The following is a 27,647-nucleotide window of genomic DNA, read 5'->3' on the forward strand; positions in this document are numbered from 1 at the left end:
TCGGCTCGCAGGCCTAGACACCCGGGGAAAGGCCACGGAGCCTATCTTTTTGAAGAAGCACAAAGAGCCTATAGGGGAGGCCTCAACTGAAGGAGCCGGAGGCCATGATACTCCTATCACTGCTGCTGCCCCTACTGCTGCTGCCACAGGCGCCTTTCAGCCTCTCTGGGGATTCCGCCGAGGGGACACCGTAGTTGGTTCCACGAAACATGCTTGGGATTGGTCTTATCATAGCGTGACCCCCAAGGATTTTACTGATGTGGTGGCCACCCCTGATCTTGAGAGGATCAAGCTCATGGGAGCTCAGTCTCTGGCTTCGGTATGCCTTCTCTTTTTTGAACTTATTTTTCGTTCTTGTAGCATTTTCTTGCCTTATACTTTGTTAATTGCTTTGTTTCAGTCTAACGCCTATTTTCAAGGCGCTGTGAGGCAAGCCGAATCATGGAAGCGGGCTTCTGATAAGGCCGATAATGCCCTCAGGAGGCAACAGAAGAAGTACGCTACCCTGGAGAAGAAGCTCAAGCGCAAGGAGGAAGAACTCGGAGAGTCTAACGCCGAGCTGGTGGTACTTCGGGCGGAGAAGGATAAAGCTATAGACAACTATCTGGACTCGGAGGAGTTTGCCCAATCCATGAGGATTAGGGATGATTCAGTCTTTCCTGGGTTTTTTAGGACTGGTTGGGACACGGCCCTTGGGACCGTGAACGAGGCTTGTCCTGATATTAACCCGGCGGACTATATCTGCCCTGATGACGAGGCTTTGCTACAGAGGTTTCGTACCCGAGTAGTTGTCTCGGACCATGTTCCTCAGGATCCACTCCTTCCTCCTCCCGAGTCTTCTTCCAGACCTGCTGAGGACGACAGCTCTTCCTCCTCCTCTGAGATGACAGAGACATCCAGCGAGAGTGGAGAGGACGATGATATGGATGCCGAGGGTACTTCAGCTCCTTAGAGCTTTTTCAGCCCTGCGTGGCTTGTTTTTTTTTATTTTCGAGACTTTATTTATCAAACTTTTGTAACATCTATCAGATCTATTTCATTTATCACCTTTTATGCTTGCATCCATGCATTTGATTTTTATTTGTTAGGCCACAAACATACTTTGAAGAACTCATGAATTTCATAAAATTGTCTGGGATTCGTCCCTTACACAAGTCTTAATAAACTTCGTAATAAAACTAAAACATATAAATCCTAAGCAAGCAAAGCTTCAAGGTGCTTTTCAACCTACTCGCCATCCTGACGAGTGAGAATCGTATCCGGCTTCCCTACACATAGTAAACCTTCAGGTTTTGTGCATGCCAAGTTCTCGGGACTTCAAAACCATCCATAGTCTCTAGCTTGTAGGTTCCTCTACCTTGAACACTCTTGACTGTGTACGGCCCTTCCCAATTCGGGGCAAGCTTCCCTTTTTGTCCTACACCAGATGCTTCTATCTTCCTCAAGATTAGATCGCCTTGTTTAAAAAACCTTTCTTTAACCCTTAGGTTGTAGTAGAATGAAGCTTTTTTATGATATTCTACTATCTTTGCATGTGCTTTATCTCGCACTTCATCAATTAAATCCAGGGCTAATCTCTGCCCTTCCTCATTTTCTTTCTCATCGAAAGCCTGAATCCTTGGAGAGGAATGTGATATCTCCACGGGAACTACTGCTTCCGCCCCATATGCCAACATGAAAGGAGTTGCATCTGTCGTGACTCTACAAGTAGTCCTGTAGGCCCATAATATTGGAAGTATCTCATCTACCCAATTATTTCTTGACTTCTCGATCCTCTTCTTTAGTCCATCCAGGATTATCCGATTTGCTACCTCTGCTTGTCCATTGGCTTGCGGGTGAGCCACAGAGGTGAATCGTAACTCAATTTCATTTTCTTCACAATACTTCTTGAATTCCTCATTGTTGAATTGTGTTCCATTGTCAGTGACAAGGATACGGGGAATTCCATATCGGCACATAATGTTTTCCCACAGGAATTGTGCAACCTGCTTAGTAGTGATTTTGGCCAAGGGTTTGGCTTCGATCCACTTGGTGAAATAATCAATGGCTACAATCAGAAATTTCCTTTGTGCCGTGGCCATAGGAAAAGGCCCTAGAATATCCATCCCCCACATGGCAAAGGGAATAGGCGAGTTGATAGAGGTCAGCATCTCAGGGGGTTGTCTAACAATTGGTGCATGCTTCTGACAGCGGTCACACTTCTTTACATATTCTTTGGCATCAGCCATCATTTCTGGCCAATAGAAGCCTAAACGAGTTATCTTATGAGCCAAGGCCCTGCCCCCCAAGTGTTGTCCACAAATACCTTCATGTACTTCTTCAAGAGCCAAGCGTGCCTCATCGGGCCTGAGACACCTCAAGTAGGGAACCACGAAAGATCTTTTGTAAAGAATCCCATCTATCAAAGAGTATCTTAGTGCCCGAACAGTTAACTTCCGTGCTTCAGTTGCATCACTTGGCAACCAACCGGTCTGAATGTGAGCCTTGATGGGATCAATCCATGACGTCCCCAAGCCTGTGGGAGCCACTAGCTTAACATCTATGCTCCGTGTCTTCAAAACACGGAAGTACACACTTCCTGAACTTTCTTCAATCTCAGACGAAGCGAACTTTGATAGCGCATCTGCCTTAACATTTTCTTCCCTCGGAATGTGTTCAACATGGCATTCATTAAATTGGGTCATCACAGCCCTTACTAGGCGGACATACTTAGCCATCGTATCATCCCTTGCCTCAAATTCTCCCTTTACCTGGGATATGATCAGCTTCGAGTCTCCACGGACCTTTAAGTTTTTGACTCTAAGTGTCCCAGCTAGACCAAGGCCAGCTATCAGGGCTTCATACTCTGCCTCATTGTTTGTGGTTGGAAAATCTAACTTCATAGCATACTCAATTAAGAACCCATCAGGGCTTTGCAAAACCAACCCTGCTCCACTGGAATTTGTTTTTGATGCTCTATCAAAATAGAGAACCCAATATTCTTTCTCCTTGTCATTCTTCTCCCTGTCCCCATTGTCGACTCTCTTGTCTTGAGGTATGGTATCTTCCTGCCCCCCGACTTCTTGGTTGGGTATGGTACATTCCACCACGAAGTCAGCTAGTGCCTGGGCTTTTATGGCCGTACGTGGCTTATACTTGAGATCGAACTCTCCCAACTCTATTGCCCACTTAATCAGTCTCCCACTTGCCTTGGGACTGTGAATGATATTTCTCAGTGGCTGATTTGTTAGCACTTCAATTTGGAGAGCTTGAAAATAAGGACGCAGCTTTCTTGAAGCCATTACCAAGACTAAAGCGAATTTCTCAATGGTTGAATAATTCAACTCAGCACCATGCAAAATTTTGCTGACATAGTATACGGGTTTCTGGACTTTCAGTTCCTCCTTAACCAACACCGCGCTCAAGGCGCTTTCTGAAACAGCCAAGTACAAGAATAAAACTTCACTCAGAACTGGCTTGGCCAACAACGGGGCCTGGCCCATATACTTCTTTAACTCTTCAAATGCCTTCTGATTTTCCTCACTCCATACAAAGTCTTTAATGTTCTTTAATGACTTGAAGAATGACAAGCACTTGTCTCCTGACTTGGAGATGAATCGTCCTAGCGCAGCAACCCTTCCTGTGAGTTTCTGAACATCCTTGACAGTTTTTGGGGGTTCCATGTCCAGGATTTCCTTTATTTTATCGGGGTTAGCCTCAATTCCCCTCTTTGAGACCATCAATCCCAAGAATTTTCCAGATCCTACTCCGAAAGCACACTTCGTAGGATTCAACATCATCTTGTGGTACCTCAGGACCTCAAAAGCTTCCCTCAAATGGGTTATATGATCAGTCTTTACTAGACTCTTGACTAGCATGTCATCAACATAGACTTCCATAGTCTTCCCAATAAGATCCTTAAAAATTTTATTCACCAACCTCTGATAGGTGGCTCCTGCATTCTTGAGACCAAACGCCATAACAAGATAACAATAAACACCAAAGTCAGTGATAAATGATACCTTTGGAATGTCATTCTTATGCATTTTGATCTGGTTGTATCCGCTAAACCCATCCATGAAACTCAGCATCTCATGTCCAGCGGTGGCATCAATCAAAGTATCAATTCTAGGCAGCGGAAAACAGTCTTTGGGGCATGCATCATTCAGATCGGTGAAGTCTATACACATCCTCCACTTTCCATTAGGCTTCTTCACCATTACAGGGTTTGCTAACCACTCCGGAAATTGAATCTCCTCAATGAAACCGGCCTCTAAGAGCTTTTCCACTTCCTGCTTTATAGCCTCTTGTCTTTCCGGGGCAAAATTTCTTTTCTTTTGTTTCACTGTCTTCCGGCTTGGATCTACGTTTAGCTTGTGAGTAATCAACTCCGGGTCTATGCCTGGCATATCAGCTGCTGACCATGCAAACACATCACTATTTTCTTGCAAAAATTTCACTAACTTCCCTCTAAGGGGCTCCTCTAATGTGGCTCCAATGAAAGTCGTCCTCTCAGGATTCTCGGGGTCTAAAGGAACCGAGACCAATTCTTCTGCTGGCCTTCCTCTATTCTCATCATTTTCTCGAACATCCATATCTTCAATAGGAAGAACCTGCCCCCCGACTCCATCTGCCCTCAAAGAGGCCACATAACAGCTTCTAGCCATTTTTTGATCTCCTCTTTCTTCTCCAATCCCGTTTCGGGTGGGAAACTTCATGACTGAGTGGTAGGAAGAGGGAACTGCCTTGAAGGCATGTATCCTTGTTCTTCCCATGATAGCATTATAAGTCGAACTAGCCTTTACCACCACGAAATCCAGCATCTGCGTTGCTTGCCTTGGCTCCGTACCTATGGTGGTTGGCAATTTGATTATCCCTTCCACAGGACATTCTACTCCAGCAAATCCATATATCGGCATGTCGGTTGGTGTTAACTGGGAGTCGTTATACCCCATCCTTAGAAAGGTGTCGTGGAGCAAGATATCCACAGAAGCACCATTATCCACAAGGACCCTCTTAACCGGGCTATTTCCTATTATTGGTGTTATGACCAGCGGGTCGTCATGGGGAAACTTCACACCCTCTAGGTCGGAATCATCAAAAGCCAATGTTACTTCTGTCCTGGCCCTCTTCGGGGCTTCTCCAACAATATGCATAACCTCTCTAGTATATGCCTTTCTGGAATTTTTGGACAATCCAGCAGCAGTTGGACCTCCAAAGATCGTGTTTATCACAGGCCCTCGAGGTCTCGGCCCTCCATAAATGGTATTTATAACTGGTCCTCTAGGCTGGGGGTTTCGCCCCTGATCGTCTTGGTCCCTCCTACGATCTTCAAAGTTCTTCCTTCCATTATTATTTCTGTCCCCTCCATCTCCAGTATACTTGTTCAATCTTCCTTTTCGAATCAAAAACTCAATTTCATCTTTCAATTGCCTACACTCATCGGTGTCATGGCTAACATCTTTGTGAAACCTGCAATACTTGCCCTTATCTAGCTTGGCGGGATTAGCCTTCAAGGGCTTAGGCCAGCGAATATCTCTGTCTTTCTCAATCTCCATCAAAATCTGACTTCTGGGAGCATTCAGCTTAGCGTATTCAGTGAACTTTTGCCCAGGTCCTCCCTTCTTGGGGGTTGAATCAGGGTTTTGTTCGGTTCTAGGATATTTGTCCTTAGCGATATACTTCAAATCAGTTTTTCGTTTCTTGCCTCCAGTGGGCTCATTACTTACTACGGTCTTCCTCATACTTTCTTCAACCTTGATATACTTCCCTGCCCTCTCTTGGAGCTGCAACATGCTCTCAGGGGGTCGTTTGGCCAAAGACATCTTGAAAAACTCATCCCTAGTTCCTTGTTGCAGTGCTATCATGGCTACCTTATCATCAAGGTCTGGGACTTTTAAAGCTTCCTTTGTAAAACGATTCAGGTAATCTCTTAAGGATTCCTTAGCTCCCTGCACAAGACTCATAAGAGATGCTGAACTTTTTTCATGGACTCTTCCACTGATGAATTGCTTAATAAAAGCCTGACTTAATTCTCTGAATGATCCAATAGAATTTGGGGGTAGGCGACTGTACCATCTTTGAGCCATACCCGACAGGGTTTGAGGGAAGGCCCGACATTTTATAGCATCATTCACGGGTTGCAGCAACAGTGCATTAGAGAATGTCCTAACATGATTAGCGGGGTCTCCCGTGCCATCATAGGCTTTGATAGTGGGCATCTTGAATTTCCTTGAGATATGGGCATTCATTATCTCTTCTGTGAAGGGTGGAGTTGGATCGTCAGGATCTCCAAGGGGAAGGAGATTGCTTGGATCAGTTCTTGGGACAGCAGCCCTTCTTCTTACCGGACCATCCAGGTCTATGATAGGAGGAGGATTTCTCCCCCTAGGAGGTATGTGGGGTCTGGTGGCTTGGTGAGCCTCCAAATCACGCCTCAGCCTTTGGATTTCAGCCTCATGAGCCCTGATCTTTTCCTGCACTTCTTGGGGATTCACCCCTGGGGTGCTTTGGGGGCGTTGCCTTCCATCGGCCATTGGCTCTTTTCCAGGACGCCTCCTTCTCGGGGCCACTTCATCATCCGAAGATTCGGAGTCTCTCTCAGTGTATGGACCAGAAAATTCCCGATCCTCAGGGATAGGATCCAAACCTCGTATATAGGGGGGCGACCGCCCTCGTGCTTCACTTCGCCCAGCATATCCGCTTCCTCCAACCTCAGGGTGAAGGGGCATCCCATAAGGGGGGTTAGTAGTAACAACAGTTGAATATTCATACCCGACGGGTCGAGAATTCACAGGTATATGTACTTGTTGAACTTGAGGATTCGTACCTTGAATAGTCGGGGGAGTTGTCCCTTGTGGCTGAGGTTGAGTTGCCCCTGTCTGGGCTTCCCCCTGAGTAGATGCATAAGTTGAATGGGGAGGAACCTCCACAGTTGATGAAATCACCTGGGTTGTCTCTGATGGTGTTCCTTCCTCTAGAGCTCCAATTGTTCTCCGTGTTCTCGCCATGGTTGTTGTCCTTCCCACAGACGGCGCCAAATGTTATGGATAAAAAGCTAAGGTTATTATTTGCTGTATTTATTACTAAGATTCGGGAGCTCAAGGCCTTTAATGGCTGCTCTCGTGCTTCGTGACTCAATCTGCCTTTACGAGATGCCTACGTATCTCTGTGAATTAGATAATCAAGCCAAAAAAACGTAGTTCTGATTTGTGGGGTGAGGCCCCTTATATAGATGTTGGTGGTCCTTGAATTGGACTTGGTATATGAGACTTGGTGGGCAAGTCTCATAATTAGAATGGACTTTGGAGTCCTAGATAGTAGGAAACTGATTCCTTATCCTTTTAGGTCCCCTTGAGGATAATCTATAAGAATTTATATCCTTATCAGGACTCTTCTCAATAGCTGATTTTTCCCTTATTAATTAATTACGAAATTAATTAATAATCAGGGCTTTTGGGCCTCTTTTATTCCATCAGACCTGATCTGGTCCATCAGGCTTAACCTTTCTGGTCTGAATATCATACATCTTCTTATTGGGCCTATCAGCCCATTAATTATAAAATCAGGACTTATTTATCCCTATCAGTTATATAAGTGTTTGGTTAATTTTACTTATAAGTCATATTTTTTTATTAAAATGAACTAAAATAAATAATTTTTATATAATATTATCTTAATTCATGAATTTAAATTAAATTAATATTTAAAAACATATTTTTTTTAAAAGTAAAGTTAATAAAAAGGAGAAAAATCAAAATAAGTTGAAAAAAGTACGTCGTTGCTAACATTCAGCTTATCAACTTATAAGTTGTAAATTCAACTTATAAGTTGAGTCGACAAACACTCATCGATAAGTTGTTACGAACTTGTAAATGATAAGTTGACTTATAAGTGGGAAACAAACGGGCCTTAAGTTTATATTCACCCATATCAACTTATCATAAGAACATCCCAATGCGTGCCCATTTAGTGCTCACTGAGACATGCAAAGTGGAAATATCATAACTTTAGTATTGCATATTTTTTAAAATTACCACGACCACTTACTGGTAGGGATAAGTAAAAACAAATTATCCAAAATCGAGTCGGAATAGACAAAAATCGATCAAAATCGATCCGAATTAAATTGAGTAAAAAAAAAATTGAACCGACCGATTATAGGTTCTAACGATTCAAAAAACTTAACCGATTATTAATATAAATGAATATATGATATATAGTTTATATAATTTATATAAATTTTAGAAACTAAAATTTGAAAGAAGAATCCAGACATAGTGATTCCTTATAATTAGTCAGACCGGCCTTAGTCTAAGATAACCTGCTAGTAATCTGCAATAGTTATTCCGGACTCACTCTTAAGTCTTAAACGTACATTTAAAAAATATATATTTACTTCTGTTGGCAACTTGTATAAATTTCGATAATGTAATCATTTGTTTAGACCAGGTAATTTTACAGAGGTCAAAACTATGTTTTTAATTATGTTTTATTTACTTTACTGATATCATTTTTATTTTTTCTGGTTTTTAAAATCGAAACTGGGCTGATAATAATTGAACCATAATTTTTAAAATAGAAAGCAAACTAATGATTTGATTGCGATTTTTTAATTTTTAAAACTGAAAATTTACTTCCAATTTCAGTTTTACCCAAAAATCGAAGTGAACCGGCTTTGTATTATCCTCTATTAGGTGGGTACCGTCCAAGTGCTTTTCTTATTACATTAATATTTCCTCCATCCCTTTTTTATTATCATATTTTTGAAAAAAAATTGTTACTAAATAGTTATCTCATTTATATTTTAATGCAATTTTTACCATGTATTTCCATGTTTAGCTTTATATATCTTTTTCAGGTCTTAATTTTTCTTAAGCTGTGTATTTTTTTATAAATGTGATAATTAAAAACAGAGGAAAGAAATATTATTTAATCAAACTTTATATGTTTTCTTCGATTTCATTGCTCTATTTTGTAAGTATAAAATTTTAAATGGGACCCATTAAGAAGTGTAAATGTGCCTGTACTATAGATGCACAAAAAACCCGGTCCCGAAAATCTGGCCCGGCCCGATCCGGTCAAAATCCGGTCAAACCCGGCCTGGTCAAAGCCCGGCCTGGTCAAAGCCCGGCCCGGGCTTCGGGCCTCGATGGGCCTTATATTTTTAGGTAAAGTCCGGCCCGGCTAAAAGCCGGGCTTCGGCCCGGCCCAGCCCGATTAAAAACCCGAAAAAGCCCGGTTAAAATCTGATTATTCTAATATATTTTCTTATATATTTATGAATTCACATATACTATAAATATAAATAATACTTTAAACACATATATATTTACATATTTGTGATTAATAATATTATTTATATACTTCATTGCATAAATAATGAAAGAAAATATAGTAAATACAATATATATATTTGGATAAGAATGATAAAATATATCATTCTATAAACATGTTTATTTTTTGCCGAACTTAAATATTTTCAACGAAGTAATGTATTCCATGTAAACTAATATATTTTTACGATGATATAGTTGCTAACATATGTAGTCTTCGGAATCTATAATAAAACTCGATCCAATTTAAATTAGAAAAAAGCCCGGCCCGATCCGATCTGGCCCGAGAAAAAGTCCGGTTAGGCCCGCCTCGAGGACCCAAACGGGTTCTGACATTTTCGGAAAGTCCGGTCCGGTCCGATTAAAGTCAAAGCCTGAAAAGTCCGGCCCGGTCAAAGCCCGGATTTTTTAAGGTCCGGTCAAAACCCGGCCCGGTGGGCTTTCTTTGCATCTCTCGTCTGTGCAATGGAGAACTATGGTCCCCATTTATGCCAACAAATGCCTAGTTGGCAAAAAGACACCATGTATAAGTAGGTTGGGCTTCCCGGTTGTGAAGGGTCTAAGCTGGCCCAGAAATTCAAATAAGCCCAAATAACCATACAGTATTACAACTCAGTATTAGAGAGTATATGGTAAATCCTATTTTGATTTGGGCCAGTAATACATGCACACTCTGACGTTGTGTTTTGGACTAAAACTAGATTAGTACGGGCTCCCATGTCCGGTTAATATTTTATTTATTTAAAATGAACGTGTTAATTTAGTAAAAATTAATTTTAAGTTTATATTAAAAAAATTATATATTAATATTTTTATGATATTGTAAAAATAATTTCTTGTGTATGTTATATAAAAGTCATAAAAGATTTTATTTTACAAATTTTACTTAAAATTTTATAATATTATGAATTAGTCAAAAAAATAAAAACATGAATAAGTAATCAGAATGAGAGGGAATTAAAAATGGGGAGAAAAGAGATATAGTGCAGACTAATGAGAAACGAAGTATTAGAATTAATGAAGAGAGAATGAGAGAATATGAAAGAGGAAATTTTTAAGCAATATAAAAAGTGAGATTAAATAAGAAATTGACGTTCAAACCATCTTTTCTATACTTGATTTGTTTTGTGGATTGTCTTATTAGTTTTGTAATGAGGTGAAATGATGTGAGGTGATTCTCGTTCTAAAACACAAGTCCTACACGTACTAACGAGAAGTTAGTAGTTTTCGTACCGTGAGAAAGAGGAAAGACCCAAGACCGGATTATTAAGATCCAAGACCAACAAAAACTAAGGAAACCAAATTCACACAAAATTTCTACAATAACTTTGAAGAAATAGAGGGGAGTTATTATCTAACATAAGTTGTGTAGGTATTACATTTATTTTGAGGTGGTGACCATAATAACCATAACATAATAACTTGACACATTAGTTATGACCACATATACTCTTTTTTAGTATATTGTAGATGTTCTTAACTTTTTTTTGGGATAATTGAAAATTAAACTTTGCTCAATTTTAAATTTAATTATATTCCTCGAAATGAAACGCAAAACTGAATATTTTTTTTAAAAAAATTATCGTTTAAACTTTTGTCTATATAAGAAAAAATTCAAAAATAATGCAAATATGATCGGCTTCAATATACTTTAAAATACGTATCAAGAGCTAAGTATAAAAATAATTTAAAATTAAATCAATTTAACATATGAATGATTGCTACGACGAGCATGTGCCTTCACTTTAAAAGCGTACGTGTAATATTTTTTTGCGGAGACTCAAAAATAATGAGAGCTATGTTTTTATTTTTAGTACTAATTAGTGGCTATTAATTAATCTGTTTAAAATTTGCTGATTTTCTTCGCCAAATCTTTATTGATTATTAGTTTTTTTATTTGTTTTTAATATTGTTTCATACTTTTAGGTTAAAATTCGAATGGTTAAAACAAACAATTTGTTAAGAAACTAATTCAGGTTTCCATTTCACTTTAAATAATATAAGTATATTTAAAAATTTAAAAAAAAATTTATTTCTAATTGCCCAATATAGAAGTTAGGAACATAGTCCAAAACACATAAAAAGTGTGCATATATCACAATCTTTAATTTAATATATGGACACTAGGTTTCCTCTATATTCAAAAATTTTATAGAAAGTATATTCGTGATATTTTTAATTTTTTAAATTCCAATCCCTAATCTCATTTAAAAAATTTACTATTAATCAAATGCATATCTTGTAATCCGGCTAAATTTGCTCCTCTAATAATTTGATTTTACCATCGCTTATCTTCGTTCTATTTTTTAAAATTTGAAATTTTACTTTTCTGCGCACACACCCCTACTTTGGTCGGCAACTTAAAACAACAATTTTAAAATTTATACTTTTTCAATCAAAATATACAAAAGTATACTATGCAGGCATTTGGATGCAGGGTATGGGAATGAGGGTTAATGAGAATGAGAATGAAATGGGTTGTATGGTGAGTTTGATTTACGCCACTAAGAGGAAATGAAATTCCCATTCCCCACTACAAAATTGATAATTCAAATACTATCACATGCATTAAGATTTCGATGACACATTAACCATCAACTTAACACCCCCTATAATTCACAAAAAAAACTTTTATGAAATGTCTATTTTACTATACAATCAGAGTACTTTAAATAACATGCAGAAAATTTAAATGATAAATATTAAAAAACAGAGAAACTATTTTATATTATTTGGGACTCATGATACTGGACTTGTAATATTTGGTACTCTAGTAATTTATTTTTAATATATTTTCAAAATTTCAGTAATTTCTCAAAATTGGATGGCAAGAGCTGGTGATTGATTGTAGAATAAAAAAAAATGAAAACTGTACCACAACAAAGATAAAAATAATCAACGAATGACATCATATTGTTAGAAAGACACCAACATACATCTCCCCGTGTTGAGAAAAAATGAAGTAACGTCCATTGCGTTGTCACAAGCTGGCCGCCCTGGGAGTCAAACTAGCGTGAATATGATGAGCAGTGATATCAACAAATCGGGACCTGAAAATTTGGCCTGACATGATTCTGTCAAAGGCCGGTGAAGTTCAATCCGAACAAGTCTTGGCTTAGGGCTTTTAAAAGGCTTTATATTTTTGGATAAAATCTGTCTTGACAAAAATAACTAATTTTTGAAAAGTTGTCGAACTTTGGCCGATGGATACCCAACTGTCTCTGGAGTATCCACTTTATATAAGATACCCAACCGGCAGTGGAGTATATATAAAATACCCAACTACCACCACTTTTTTCAGAATGACTATTTTTGTTAAATTTTTTCAAAAATAAGGTATTTTTGTCATTTTTTCGTAAAAATCTGCCCACATTTTTTGAAAAGCCCATATTTTAATCAGGTTACAATAAAATCCTGATTTAAGCTAGGTAAAGTCCTATTTTTATATTTATATTTAGCCTTAATATAAAAAAAACTTGAAGCAGTTATTTATTTCTAAGTTTATCGTTTGAAATATAAATTTATAGATTTGAATTAAGAAATTACCAAAAATATAAATTTTTCTAACTTTTTTTTGGTGATTTTAAAATATTTGCTAAAAAATCAACCAAATATGCAACAATTCTATAACTCTTCGATTTATTATTTTCTCACGAGTTACAAGTTACTTAATAACTAACAACCGTGTTTGAAAGGTAGCTTTATGGCAAAAGAATAGTCTTTTGAATTAAATTAAATATTTAACCAAATGAAAATTTTAATATAAATATTTTCTAATTATTTTTCGAAATAAGTTTTTGGTCCCAAAAAAGTTAATTTTGGTAAAAAAATACTTCTATGTGTTTTTCGAAGTATATAATACAATAAATTAATTAAAACATTTATTTACTAAATAATTTCATTCGAAATTATTAAATTCAATTTACTAGTTAAAACAACTAATTTAATTTTTTAGTAAAACAATTAATTAAAATTACTGCAAAACGCTACAGCTAACATTTGGTATCTAATTGTCAAAAAAGGCCAGTAACTGTAACACCCCCAGATCCGGGGTCGGGGATCCGGGTTGTCACGAGTTCCATTTCCCTTATTAACACCCAATCTTAATAATTTCTCAACTACTCTGTACTGTGACCCCACAATAAACACACACACCACACGTTATAGTCTCAGAGATGAACATCCAAAAATAATCACAAGTCGTTTTATTCCAGAATTATATGTCAATACACCTTAAAAAGGTTCTGAATAAATTTACATTTCATTGCCATTATTACAATTCATAAATATACATAAATCTGGTACATCAAAAGTTGAAGCCTAGTCTATTGGTAGTTCCCTACCTCAACTACAGTGACTTCAATGCCTATAGGAAGCTGCGAAACGCTTCCTATCCGATCGCGAATTGGGAGCTTGGTCCTGTTCATCTTATCTATCTGATGTTGTGTGATGAAAGAAGAAAGCAAGGGTGAGCAGCAAGCCCACCAAAATAATATGTATAATGATTAATAGTATATGAGTCTACTCATAATACTCATGAAAATCTTGGTCAAAAGAAATGAACCAAGTTTGATATCTTAATGCGATGAAGTCGCAAAATATTCAGTATATATACATATATACTTTTCAAAGTAATGGAAGTCCTCTTCCATGCATAATATACACAAAGTCCCATTGTATAACTGTATAAAAATATCGTTGCAAGGTGATCTCATATATCTAACCTTGTCTCAACGTTTTTCTGAAAATCTTTGTCATTCATAAGACAATTATTAATTAGATATAAGTTTAAAAGATGAAGTTACCAAATACTTCACTACACTTATATCATTCCCAAATACTACTTGAACTACCACCGTTCAAGTTATAATCAATTTCAAAAGTTCATCCCACTGATGAGACCACAAGATAAGACTTGAATAGATTCAATCTTTGAAATATTATTGAATGAAATAAAGTTACGAGATACTTTATTTAGTCCCGATATATATATATCCACATATATATATCTCTTAAACATTTCCTGGAACCTCTGTTATGTAAAGTATGAACAGAGTTTGAAACATCCAATGAATTTTGGAAAGGAAAAGAATTTTGGCATAAACCCGATATCTCGCTGATCAGGCAAAGATACCAATAAGTAACCTTTTCTACTGTAGATGGATGAATTCCTCACCGGTCATCACCCTGGCCGCATTAGGACCTCGCGCTAGACCGTACCCCGGCCCCTCACGCGTTGATGGACTGCCACCCAGCCACTTACACAATAATAGACCGTACCCCGGCCTGTCGCTTATGCCGACTCAATCAAATGGACTTACTTCCCGAACATTGGGCAAGTAATCAAATTGTTTTCTCAAAACAGCAACCTCGTTGCGAATATAAAATACACCACAGAGCCGGATTCCCCAGGTTTGAGCGAGTATTTAAATCCCCTTTAAAAAGGAAGATCTTAAATATAAAAATGAGTTTTGGGATCCGCTCTGACTTTTAAAAATCATTTTGAAGACTCGAAAACACTTTAAAGAGTGTTTGGAGTAAGGCTGATTTAATGAAGTAAATCAGTCCCCAGAATATTAGAAAATATCTGAATATTATTAATTAAATAATATTCCCATAAAGAATAGTCTTTATAAAAATAATTGAAGTAGAAGTATTAAAATTTATACTTGAAACGAGTATTAATTAACCAAAGCTATACTTATATGAAAGTATTATCTTTATTTGAATAATCGAAAATAAGTTTGATTATTGACATCTTATTCTTTAATAAAATAAAGAATATATTTCAGCAAATAATCGGAGTCATAGATCCTCAAATGAATATTCAAATAATATTCATTAAATAATATAAACTGAGTCATAAGCCTTCGAATGAATATTCAAATAATATTCAGATAAATAAATAAAAGGAGTCATACGCCTTCGAATAATATTCAAAATAATATTCATTAATAAAGTAAAAGGAGTCATAAGTCCTCGAATGAATATTCAAAATAATATTCAATAATAAAATAAAGTTAAAGTTATCGAATAAACCTTATTCGATTTATAGTTTGGAAAACTATAACCATATATTTATATAAATATATATGTATATATACATATATACAAAATCTACTCGGGATCCTCGACTCCCGGTTTAGAAAATATTTCCACCTTTTGGGTCCCTATACTAAGGGTATATGCAAGTTACCGCTATCCTCTAGCATAGGTATTATCAACTGAATCAACAAATATATATTTCAAGAATATGAAACAGGCATGCATATATACCATATCACATGCTACAATATATCGCAAGAATTTGCTAAATAACCAACATGCATCTATCGCAAGATAATGCATATACAAGTGTATACATCACAACAACAGTATAACGGATAGAATACTTGCCTGAGCGACTTGGGGGTGAGAAAGGCTCGGGACGAGTCTGATAACCTATAAACAACAAGTAAGTTGGAATTAAACCAAAATCACTTGTAAATCTATGATTTAACTAACTTAGACTCTAATGCTAGTTTTGCGCTCACCGATTCGCTTAAGTCACTCGGGTACCCTCGGCTCCACCATTTTTAATAATTTAACCTTTACGAGTTTTAAAGCGATTCCTTCGCGAATGACTTACCAACTGCCTAACACACTTACCATAAATGTTTCACACATTAAATAACCCTTTTTGGTCTTTAACCTACATTCCAAAGTAAGGCGAGGGAAAAAGTTTCGTTCGCGAAACGCCGTTACCTGAAACGGTCGTTTCTCCTAAACCGTAAATCGGAATCGAACGAACTACATATCAAAACGAAGCTCGCAACATGAGCTATCTAAACATGGCAGTGGTCACAATCTAGCAGGGGGTTCTCGGGTCCTAATGCTATGCACAAAAACAGTCCAAAGAAAATCGGACGTTACGACGGCTATGTTTACGCGATTTCCAATTTTTAAACCATCCACAATCAACCCAAATCAACCTCAAATCCAACATACAACCATCCTCCATCCTTATCACATCATAACCACCCCAACCAATTCAATTTAATCTTTCATACTTATGCTTAAACTTAACTTTAATCATTCTTAAGTTCTTTTAAATCAAAACCACAATAATTACCATTCCATTCACTACCATTCCAAATCTCAAACTCTAAATCATAACAACAAGATACAATATCAACCCACTACTCAAAATCACCTTATAATATATATGAACCTAGGGTTTGGAAATGGTATACCTTCCTTGAAGTGGTGGGTGGAGCTAAGAAGCCTTAAGAAGCTTTGAGAAGCCTTAGGAAAGCTTGGATCTTCAAGAAAAACAAGAAAAAGTTCAAGTTAAAAACTTGAAAACACTATTCATTGTCTTCTTCCTTGATTAAATGAAGAAGTTAGAGAAAGAATTAATGGCTTAAACTCATGATATAGCCATAACTAAGCATAAAGATGATTAGGGAATTTTCTTACCAATTTAGGATGCTTGGATCTTGATTTTGAAAAATCTTGCCTTTAAAAAAAGTAAAAAGCCGAGAGCTAAGATGAAGAACAAATGCCTTGGTTGTTTTTTGATTTTTGATGAAATGATTTTGCTAGCTTGGTTGGCTTGATTTGTATTTGATTTAGTAAATTACTACCTTGCCCTTGAATTTGTGTGGTCCTTATTCAACCACACCTCCTTCCTTCCCATGTCATGCTTACCTCATCCACATGATGTCATCCTTCCTTCCTTGTCTTCTTTCTATTGGTTGGATGACATCATTCCCATTAATCCCTTTGATTAACTTCCTAATCGTTTGCCTAATGACCGCTGATCTGTTATACGGTTCGCTTAACTTTCGTTCTCGTTTATCGTTTGAAGGATCATACCCGGGATCTTATTACTTAGGTTCCCTTAACCTTTCTCAATACATTATATTCCTTTTTATGATCCTTTATTATAATCCTTTAATTTAAATCCTTTTTATCCTGTTACCTTATACTCAATTCTCTCCGTATCTTGTGGATTTCCGGGAAAAATCAAAGTGTTCGGAATTGGATTCTGACGATCTTTACATACACTTATATTCCATATAAAGTACTAATAAAATCTCAGAATATCCATATCAGAACCCCTACATAGTGTGGCATGAAAAGTTTTCTCGTTCAGCAAAAACACTATTCATAAGGGTTTCAAAATTTCTCAAAAATTGGGGTTATTACAGTCTCCCCTCCTTAAAAGGATTCCGTCCCGGAATCAGATAGAAAATGAATAGGGATACTTTCTTAGCATTACACTTTCTAACTCTCAAGTAAATTTTCCCACATTGTGGTTCTTCCATCAAACTCTGAATAGTTTGATAACCCTTCTCCAAAGCACTTGTTCCCTTTTCACTCAACAACCCTTCCTGGTTGCTCCATATAGGTTACGTCGGGTTGCATCTCTATGCGCTCATGTGCCCCTATTTATCTGGCATCTGCATTACACTTCCTTAACACTGATACGTGGAACACGTTACGACCTGCTACATGTTCGGGGTTAGGGCTAGCTCATATGCTAACTTCCCAAACGTCTTAACATATCCAAGGGTCCAACAAATTGTAGACTTAGCTTTCCTTTCTTTCCGAACCTCATCAATCCTTTCTAAGGGATACCTATAACATTACTAGGTCCCCTATTTCATACTCTTTATCCTTTCGTGTGAAATCAACATACTTATCATGTCCATCTTGGGCTACTACCAGCCGTCCTCTGATTAGATCTATCATATCCTTGGTCCTTTGGACTACTGCGGGTCCGAGCATCTTGCGCTCTACAACTTCATCCTAACATAAGGGAGATCGACATTGTCTTCCTTCAAGGATCTCATAAGGCGATATCTCAATACTGACATATGATCTATTGTCGTAAGAAATCTCAATCCGTGTTAAGTGATCATTCTAATTTCTTTCAAGTCTATTGCACAGACTCTCATTATAGCTTTTTAACATTAAAGCTTTTGCTTCTCAATACCCATTCTTTTCCAGTTCGTAATCGCTATCACCTTCCGTTCCTAATATTATACTGGTTATACTTTTGCTCGTTAGCGTTCTATAACCTTTTAATAACCACGTCAACCTTAGTATCACGAATGTGTTCCCATTCCGCATACTACCACCACTTTATTACTCCTTTTTCAGTTGTTTCTATTTTCCGGAATTTGATCAATCAAATAGAAGTAAAGGAATTTATTGAGAGATCACTATGATCATGAACACTTGTTATATTGCATAGTTAGTACAGAAGGTGGCCAGGCTTTAGTACTTGACAAGCAATTAAACAATAGCTGGTATCCTACTCGGCTTCTATCACACAGATAGATAGTCATTCGGCAATACCTCCCCTTCTGGAAGGGTTGTTCTTCTCAGATTACATGAAATGAAAAGAAGAGAAAAGAACGAACTGAAGAGAATTGTATATATAAAAAAAATATATATACTGCCACAAAATATCTGGCTTGGAACTTACCTCTGAACTATAGAGGTTTGTCATAGGAGAACAAAACATAAACGTATTTATATCAGCATCAAGTATTATAGCATCGTATTTCCCATGCCTAAATATTTTCGCCATTCCGTCCATCATTCTATGGACCCATGCTCTTCCTCGAGCTTATACATAATCACCTTTGAAACTCCCTCGATATCGAAAATCGAACCTGGGATCTCATTCTAGACATCATCGTTACTAGAATTCTATGCTTGCACTGCAACCTTCCTCGTATAATAATACGACTCTCTATTGATAAGGAAGAATAATAATTCACTAGGTAGATACTCTACTTAATTAGTCTATCAACGATAACTTATACACTACCACGACCCGATTAGTGGTACTCAATCTCAACACCCATTCCAATACAACTCTCACGGTTGTAATCAGCTCAATACTCGCAGAATCATTGCTGCCTTACTATGGTCCACCACTGACCTACTGTAGTCATTCATTTTCTATGAAGTCTTAATAGCTAACCATACGGAGTCCATATATGTCGTATCTAATTCTTCTAAGGAGTTAACATAATCACCATTCTTGATTCATGGAGTACACTCCTGATTCTGACATACATACATGACATGAAGCAGATAAAATTGCAGAAGAGTTTCGCTCAAAGCAACGATAGCAGGTTAATACCATTCTAAATCATATGCCTTAAATAGAAGACTTACTCAAAGGTTCGTCTAGTCTTTTTTTTGAAACATGGTCCTGGCTTATTCTCAAGATAGTATCTTCTAAGATAGATATCCCGTTCATGGAGATTACACGAATTAAACCTTTACCAACTACTATTACGGTTGGGTATTGCACAGTCATCAGAAGGAATGTCAATCATCCAAACCATAATTCAACCTTCACATTTTTAACCATCATCACTGTTCTCTTTTGGCACACGCGCCTATAATTATCCACTTACCTTTAGAGTGTCGGCCACCTCTTTGGCCTTTCCTGATAGTAAAATTTCCTTACAGTCAATGTCACTTTAACCATCTCCAAATAAATTTTCTACCTTATTTCAATCACAGCTTATGTGAAAATGCTTTCCTTAAAATCTGATGAGTAAAAAAAAAATCACCATTTTTCCATAAGTTATTGCCTCAGTCTTTAGAGGTTAATCACTGTCATGACTGACTCTCAATCATAATTAGAACATCTTTTATCTTAAGTCCTAATTGCCCTGAACAATTTCGACCATTACTGGTTCGATCCATACTTTCTCGTGGTTTAACACGTGCCCCACTTGGCAACATTATAATTACGTCATATTTCCTTTATCAACATTTCTATTCTTGAGAATTTTGAATATTACCTTTCTCCTTGTAAACCTCTAAGGTTATCCTTCAATCGTTCTTCCTGTATTCCCTAGATACAGGGCATATCAAAATACCATTTACTAATACCAGAATCATAGTCTATATACTTCTGAAAAAAATTTCTCCATTGATCCTTAAAGGTTGTTACTACCTTAACCCTTTCCAATTCATACTGTCAAAACTCATACTATCCCTATTAAGGGTGAAATGCCAACCTTTATGCATTCCCCTAGGATTCATTTTAAGTTACCGATGTTCTATCCTTAATTCCACCTTTAAAAGGTACCTGCATCCTTCCATGGATAAATAAAGTCATATATCCCTGATATGGGTATCTTATTCAATCATTCCCACCTCGATAGTAAATGCCTAATTTCATAATAGCATCCTTATTCAAATTGAGGTCAATCCATATGGCCTCCAAAAGATAACAATGGTCATCCGCTTATCTTGCCTAATTTGGTAACGATAACAAGGATGTTCTGGAAGATATTGGTCGTGTTCAACGTGAACTTCTTCTTAATAATTCCTTATTTACTTTTGTTGTTTCTCAACAGTCACCTCAATGTTGGGATATCTCTCATATCTGGCGTCTCCCTTTCTGGGTATCAAGCCATCGATCTTACACTTCACATTCTTGAAGGTTACTTCCTTCATCCAATTTTCCTAATTTCTTACTTCCTTGTCTCCTCAGTCTATCCGCGTCTCATATTTAACCTTCGAACTATCTCAAGTTTTCCTCAAATCCTCCCAACTTACAGGGGATAAAATATATGTATCTCTTATTCCTTCAACCATCAATTTAACTCATGGTGAATCACCCTCATCCTGACGAAGGCATACTTTTCTATTTCTATTGCTACGAGTCTTTAGGGTTTCCTCATACCCAACTCCCTTATCATTCCTCAAACTCTAATGCCTTTATATTCCTTTCCACTTCAATTCCTTTTTATTTTCCTTTCTCTTATCATTAATTCATGAACCAACACAACATAAGCATAGATTTCAAACGTCCCGTCATTCTGGATTCGTGTCCTTAGAACGAATCTTGACAACTTTTTACAACTTAGATTCACAATTCATCATACTCGTCCGCCTTTGTTCTGGCTCTAAAGCTTTTACACTATCTCCATAACTTTGGGCAGTACCTTCCTGAAAACAATTGACTGAACTTTAATCAGTTTATTATAATCTCTTGCTCCGTGCCTTCCTTGGCCTTTCACCAGCGGGTGGCCTCTCTCTTAGGAGGGTAAGTGATAAAAATAGTCTTTTGTGATTCGTCAATCATTTAGAATCTCAAATGATTCCTCTATTTCCTTTAGCCAGGCTCTTGCCTCGACTGGGTCAACCTGTTCCTTAGAACTCTGAGAGCTTAGCGACTTAAAGGTCATGAAAGAATTTCCTGCCGCATTGTCCCCTCAGGGTGGTGGTTGGGGATAATAGTCTAAGTTCTGTCTAGACAGGTCCATAAATTTCCGTATAGGAGTACCGTCTCGGGTCTCCTTATCTCGCTCGACTTTTGTTTTCTCAGTCTAAATATTTCTTCCTACTCCCCATACTTGGGGTTATCTTATACGTTAAAATCCTCATTTTCCACTTCATTATGTTATGGGTTCCTTCTATCTTGATGGCGACCTCCCTGACTATCGCGTTCAGGGTTTGCTCTAAATCTTATTCCTCAAACTATGGCTCTCATCTAAGTTCTCATCCTTACACTCTTGAACTTTCGAAACCCAAATTCTATAGGAATACCTCATTATTCCCTTATCATCTTTCTCGATATTAATCTTTTATCTAATTGTTGGCTCTCTGCCTTCATTCATAACTTTTTTTGGCACAATATGATCTTTTCCGATAATTCAGACTGTATTGCAATCTCAAACAGCCTTTCGGTACCGGCTCCGGTTACCTTCACTACTATTTCCAAAACCTCTTATAAACTCTCCCAAAGACATTATCATCTTGAGTCTCTCCTTTTTACTAAGGGCATCAGCCACCATAATGGCTTTCCCTGAATGATAAAGAATCTCCCAATCATTATTCTTGATTAGCTCTAACTGCCTCCTCTGGCATATGTTGAGCTCTTTCTACGTGAAAATGTACTAGAGCACTTATGGCTTAGGTAATTCTCGCGCTTCTCTCCATACAAGTAGTGCCTCCAATCTTTAGGGTAAAACTATTGCCACGATCCTAAGCTCATGGGCGGGGATATCGAATTATATATTCCCTTAATTGTCTTGACGCGTACGCGATTACTTTGCTGTGCTGTATATGAAGCACCCTAATTCCTTATGCGAAGCGTCACTACACATCACAAAATCTCCTTTTCCATCCGACAATGCCAGCATAGGGGCCATCACCAACCTCTGCTTCAGTTCTTGAAAGCTGTTCTCGCATTTCTCTGTCCATTCGAACTTCTCAGTCTTACGAGTAAGCCGCGTTAAAGGGGTTACTATCTTTACAAACTTGAACGAACCTCCGGTAGTGACCGGCCAATCCTACCTCTGGTAGTCGACCTAACCATGGTCATCAATTCATCAGTGGTCCTTTATCCAATCTTGTCAGGATCCTCCATGGGATCCTCCTCAACAACTATCCCTCTAGGACAACATCCTCAACCGCTACATCCTCAATATCAACATCATCCGGTCCTGCATTAGGACACTCTATCGGATCCACAATCCGATCTCCAATTAGTAATAAAACATCATCGCGCTGTTGCTCCTCAACCTCAGGGTTCGGAGTCCCGCTACCATATACGATAACGAACTACGCTCCTATCACGATATTTATAAGGGTTCCCATAAGGGTTTTAACTGTCAGTACTACGTTAGGTAGTCCGACTATGAACTTGGCAAGAGTTCTTATTATCTTAGTGAACTTATTATCTTAACGTCCCATCATCTCTGAGGTTTATAACGCTTAGCTCTGATACCATTTCTGTAACACCCCCAGATCCGGGGTCGGGGATCCGGGTTGTCACGAGTTCCATTTCCCTTATTAACACCCAATCTTAATAATTTCTCAACTACTCTGTACTGTGACCCCACAATAAACACACACACCACACGTTATAGTCTCAGAGATGAACATCCAAAAATAATCACAAGTCATTTTATTCCAGAATTATATGTCAATACACCTTAAAAAGGTTCTGAATAAATTTACATTTCATTGCCATTATTACAATTCATAAATATACATAAATCTGGTACATCAAAAGTTGAAGCCTAGTCTATTGGTAGTTCCCTACCTCAGCTACAGTGACTTCAATGCCTATAGGAAGCTGCGAAACGCTTCCTATCCGATCGCGAATTGGGAGCTTGGTCCTGTTCATCTTATCTATCTGATGTTGTGTGATGAAAGAAGAAAGCAAGGGTGAGCAGCAAGCCCACCAAAATAATATGTATAATGATTAATAGTATATGAGTCTACTCATAATACTCATGAAAATCTTGGTCAAAAGAAATGAACCAAGTTTGATATCTTAATGCGATGAAGTCGCAAAATATTCAGTATATATACATATATACTTTTCAAAGTAATGGAAGTCCTCTTCCATGCATAATATACACAAAGTCCCATTGTATAACTGTATAAAAATATCGTTGCAAGGTGATCTCATATATCTAACCTTGTCTCAACGTTTTTCTGAAAATCTTTGTCATTCATAAGACAATTATTAATTAGATATAAGTTTAAAAGATGAAGTTACCAAATACTTCACTACACTTATATCATTCCCAAATACTACTTGAACTACTACCGTTCAAGTTATAATCAATTTCAAAAGTTCATTCCACTGATGAGACCACAAGATAAGACTTGAATAGATTCAATCTTTGAAATATTATTGAATGAAATAAAGTTACGAGATACTTTATTTAGTCCCGATATATATATATCCACATATATATATCTCTTAAACATTTCCTGGAACCTCTGTTATGTAAAGTATGAACAGAGTTTGAAACATCCAATGAATTTTGGAAAGGAAAAGAATTTTGGCATAAACCCGATATCTCGCTGATCAGGCAAAGATACCAATAAGTAACCTTTTCTACTGTAGATGGATGAATTCCTCACCGGTCATCACCCTGGACGCATTAGGACCTCGCGCTAGACCGTACCCCGGCCCCTCACGCGTTGATGGACTGCCACCCAGCCACTTACACAATAATAGACCGTACCCCGGCCTGTCGCTTATGCCGACTCAATCAAATGGACTTACTTCCCGAACATTGGGCAAGTAATCAAATTGTTTTCTCAAAACAGCAACCTCGTTGCGAATATAAAATACACCACAGAGCCGGATTCCCCAGGTTTGAGCGAGTATTTAAATCCCCTTTAAAAAGGAAGATCTTAAATATAAAAATGAGTTTTGGGATCCGCTCTGACTTTTAAAAATCATTTTGAAGACTCGAAAACACTTTAAAGAGTGTTTGGAGTAAGGCTGATTTAATGAAGTAAATCAGTCCCCAGAATATTAGAAAATATCTGAATATTATTAATTAAATAATATTCCCATAAAGAATAGTCTTTATAAAAATAATTGAAGTAGAAGTATTAAAATTTATACTTGAAACGAGTATTAATTAACCAAAGCTATACTTATATGAAAGTATTATCTTTATTTGAATAATCGAAAATAAGTTTGATTATTGACATCTTATTCTTTAATAAAATAAAGAATATATTTCAGCAAATAATCGGAGTCATAGATCCTCAAATGAATATTCAAATAATATTCATTAAATAATATAAACTGAGTCATAAGCCTTCGAATGAATATTCAAATAATATTCAGATAAATAAATAAAAGGAGTCATACGCCTTCGAATAATATTCAAAATAATATTCATTAATAAAGTAAAAGGAGTCATAAGTCCTCGAATGAATATTCAAAATAATATTCAATAATAAAATAAAGTTAAAGTTATCGAATAAACCTTATTCGATTTATAGTTTGGAAAACTATAACCATATATTTATATAAATATATATGTATATATATACATATATACAAAATCTACTCGGGATCCTCGACTCCCGGTTTAGAAAATATTTCCACCTTTTGGGTCCCTATACTAAGGGTATATGCAAGTTACCGCTATCCTCTAGCATAGGTATTATCAACTGAATCAACAAATATATATTTCAAGAATATGAAACAGGCATGCATATATACCATATCACATGCTACAATATATCGCAAGAATTTGCTAAATAACCAACATGCATCTATCGCAAGATAATGCATATACAAGTGTATACATCACAACAACAGTATAACGGATAGAATACTTGCCTGAGCGACTTGGGGGTGAGAAAGGCTCGGGACGAGTCTGATAACCTATAAACAACAAGTAAGTTGGAATTAAACCAAAATCACTTGTAAATCTATGATTTAACTAACTTAGACTCTAATGCTAGTTTTGCGCTCACCGATTCGCTTAAGTCACTCGGGTACCCTCGGCTCCACCATTTTTAATAATTTAACCTTTACGAGTTTTAAAGCGATTCCTTCGCGAATGACTTACCAACTGCCTAACACACTTACCATAAATGTTTCACACATTAAATAACCCTTTTTGGTCTTTAACCTACATTCCAAAGTAAGGCGAGGGAAAAAGTTTCGTTCGCGAAACGCCGTTACCTGAAACGGTCGTTTCTCCTAAACCGTAAATCGGAATCGAACGAACTACATATCAAAACGAAGCTCGCAACATGAGCTATCTAAACATGGCAGTGGTCACAATCTAGCAGGGGGTTCTCGGGTCCTAATGCTATGCACAAAAACAGTCCAAAGAAAATCGGACGTTACGACGGCTATGTTTACGCGATTTCCAATTTTTAAACCATCCACAATCAACCCAAATCAACCTCAAATCCAACATACAACCATCCTCCATCCTTATCACATCATAACCACCCCAACCAATTCAATTTAATCTTTCATACTTATGCTTAAACTTAACTTTAATCATTCTTAAGTTCTTTTAAATCAAAACCACAATAATTACCATTCCATTCACTACCATTCCAAATCTCAAACTCTAAATCATAACAACAAGATACAATATCAACCCACTACTCAAAATCACCTTATAATATATATGAACCTAGGGTTTGGAAATGGTATACCTTCCTTGAAGTGGTGGGTGGAGCTAAGAAGCCTTAAGAAGCTTTGAGAAGCCTTAGGAAAGCTTGGATCTTCAAGAAAAACAAGAAAAAGTTCAAGTTAAAAACTTGAAAACACTATTCATTGTCTTCTTCCTTGATTAAATGAAGAAGTTAGAGAAAGAATTAATGGCTTAAACTCATGATATAGCCATAACTAAGCATAAAGATGATTAGGGAATTTTCTTACCAATTTAGGATGCTTGGATCTTGATTTTGAAAAATCTTGCCTTTAAAAAAGTAAAAAGCCGAGAGCTAAGATGAAGAACAAATGCCTTGGTTGTTTTTTGATTTTTGATGAAATGATTTTGCTAGCTTGGTTGGCTTGATTTGTATTTGATTTAGTAAATTACTACCTTGCCCTTGAATTTGTGTGGTCCTTATTCAACCACACCTCCTTCCTTCCCATGTCATGCTTACCTCATCCACATGATGTCATCCTTCCTTCCTTGTCTTCTTTCTATTGGTTGGATGACATCATTCCCATTAATCCCTTTGATTAACTTCCTAATCGTTTGCCTAATGACCGCTGATCTGTTATACGGTTCGCTTAACTTTCGTTCTCGTTTATCGTTTGAAGGATCATACCCGGGATCTTATTACTTAGGTTCCCTTAACCTTTCTCAATACATTATATTCCTTTTTATGATCCTTTATTATAATCCTTTAATTTAAATCCTTTTTATCCTGTTACCTTATACTCAATTCTCTCCGTATCTTGTGGATTTCCGGGAAAAATCAAAGTGTTCGGAATTGGATTCTGACGATCTTTACATACACTTATATTCCATATAAAGTACTAATAAAATCTCAGAATATCCATATCAGAACCCCTACATAGTGTGGCATGAAAAGTTTTCTCGTTCAGCAAAAACACTATTCATAAGGGTTTCAAAATTTCTCAAAAATTGGGGTTATTACAGTAACTCTTTTTTTTATCATCATTCTGTTTTGGTAGACAATGAAATAACAAAATTTACTATATTGCTTAACACCTTACTAAAAAAATTATATTAACATCTTTTAAAATAAAATTTAAAAAATCTTATTTATTTATTTAAAAAAATTAAATCATATATATAATATAACTACAAATATTATAAATTATTATTCAATTTAATTTTTAATTACTGACAACTTATTTTTTACCTTTTTTGTAGGTAATTAAATACTTCTAAAATTAATTTTAGTAATTCAAATTATAATATAATAAAGTAATTAATAAATAAGAAAAAAAATTAAAATAAATAAATAATATCAAGTAATCCACGTATACCGACTCCCAATTTTCTATAGGCTACCTATTTGTTGTAGTAGGAGAACATTTTAAAATTT

General features: G+C 36.7%; 1 protein-coding gene across 1 annotated transcript; it reads left to right on the forward strand.

Moving 5' to 3' along the window:
* The first annotated feature begins 238 nt into the window (after positions 1 to 238).
* Positions 239 to 27,476, forward strand: LOC141702099 (uncharacterized). The gene is made up of 3 exons (XM_074505789.1): positions 239 to 319; positions 401 to 834; positions 27,473 to 27,476. Exons 1-3 carry the CDS (start codon positions 296 to 298, stop codon positions 27,474 to 27,476), a joined length of 462 nt encoding a protein of 153 aa, XP_074361890.1. The 5' UTR covers positions 239 to 295.
* Positions 27,477 to 27,647: the final 171 nt, after the last annotated feature.

This window comes from Apium graveolens, unplaced genomic scaffold (assembly GCF_009905375.1).
Source record: "Apium graveolens cultivar Ventura unplaced genomic scaffold, ASM990537v1 ctg4630, whole genome shotgun sequence".
Taxonomy (NCBI): domain Eukaryota; kingdom Viridiplantae; phylum Streptophyta; class Magnoliopsida; order Apiales; family Apiaceae; genus Apium; species Apium graveolens.

Excerpts from the sequence above, each read along its gene's own strand:
- LOC141702099 (XM_074505789.1), top strand. The coding sequence starts at position 296 with ATGGGAGCTCAGTCTCTGGCTTCG. Across the intron at positions 320-400 it reads GAGCTCAGTCTCTGGCTTCG|TCTAACGCCTATTTTCAAGG; the intron begins GTATGCCTTCTC and ends GCTTTGTTTCAG.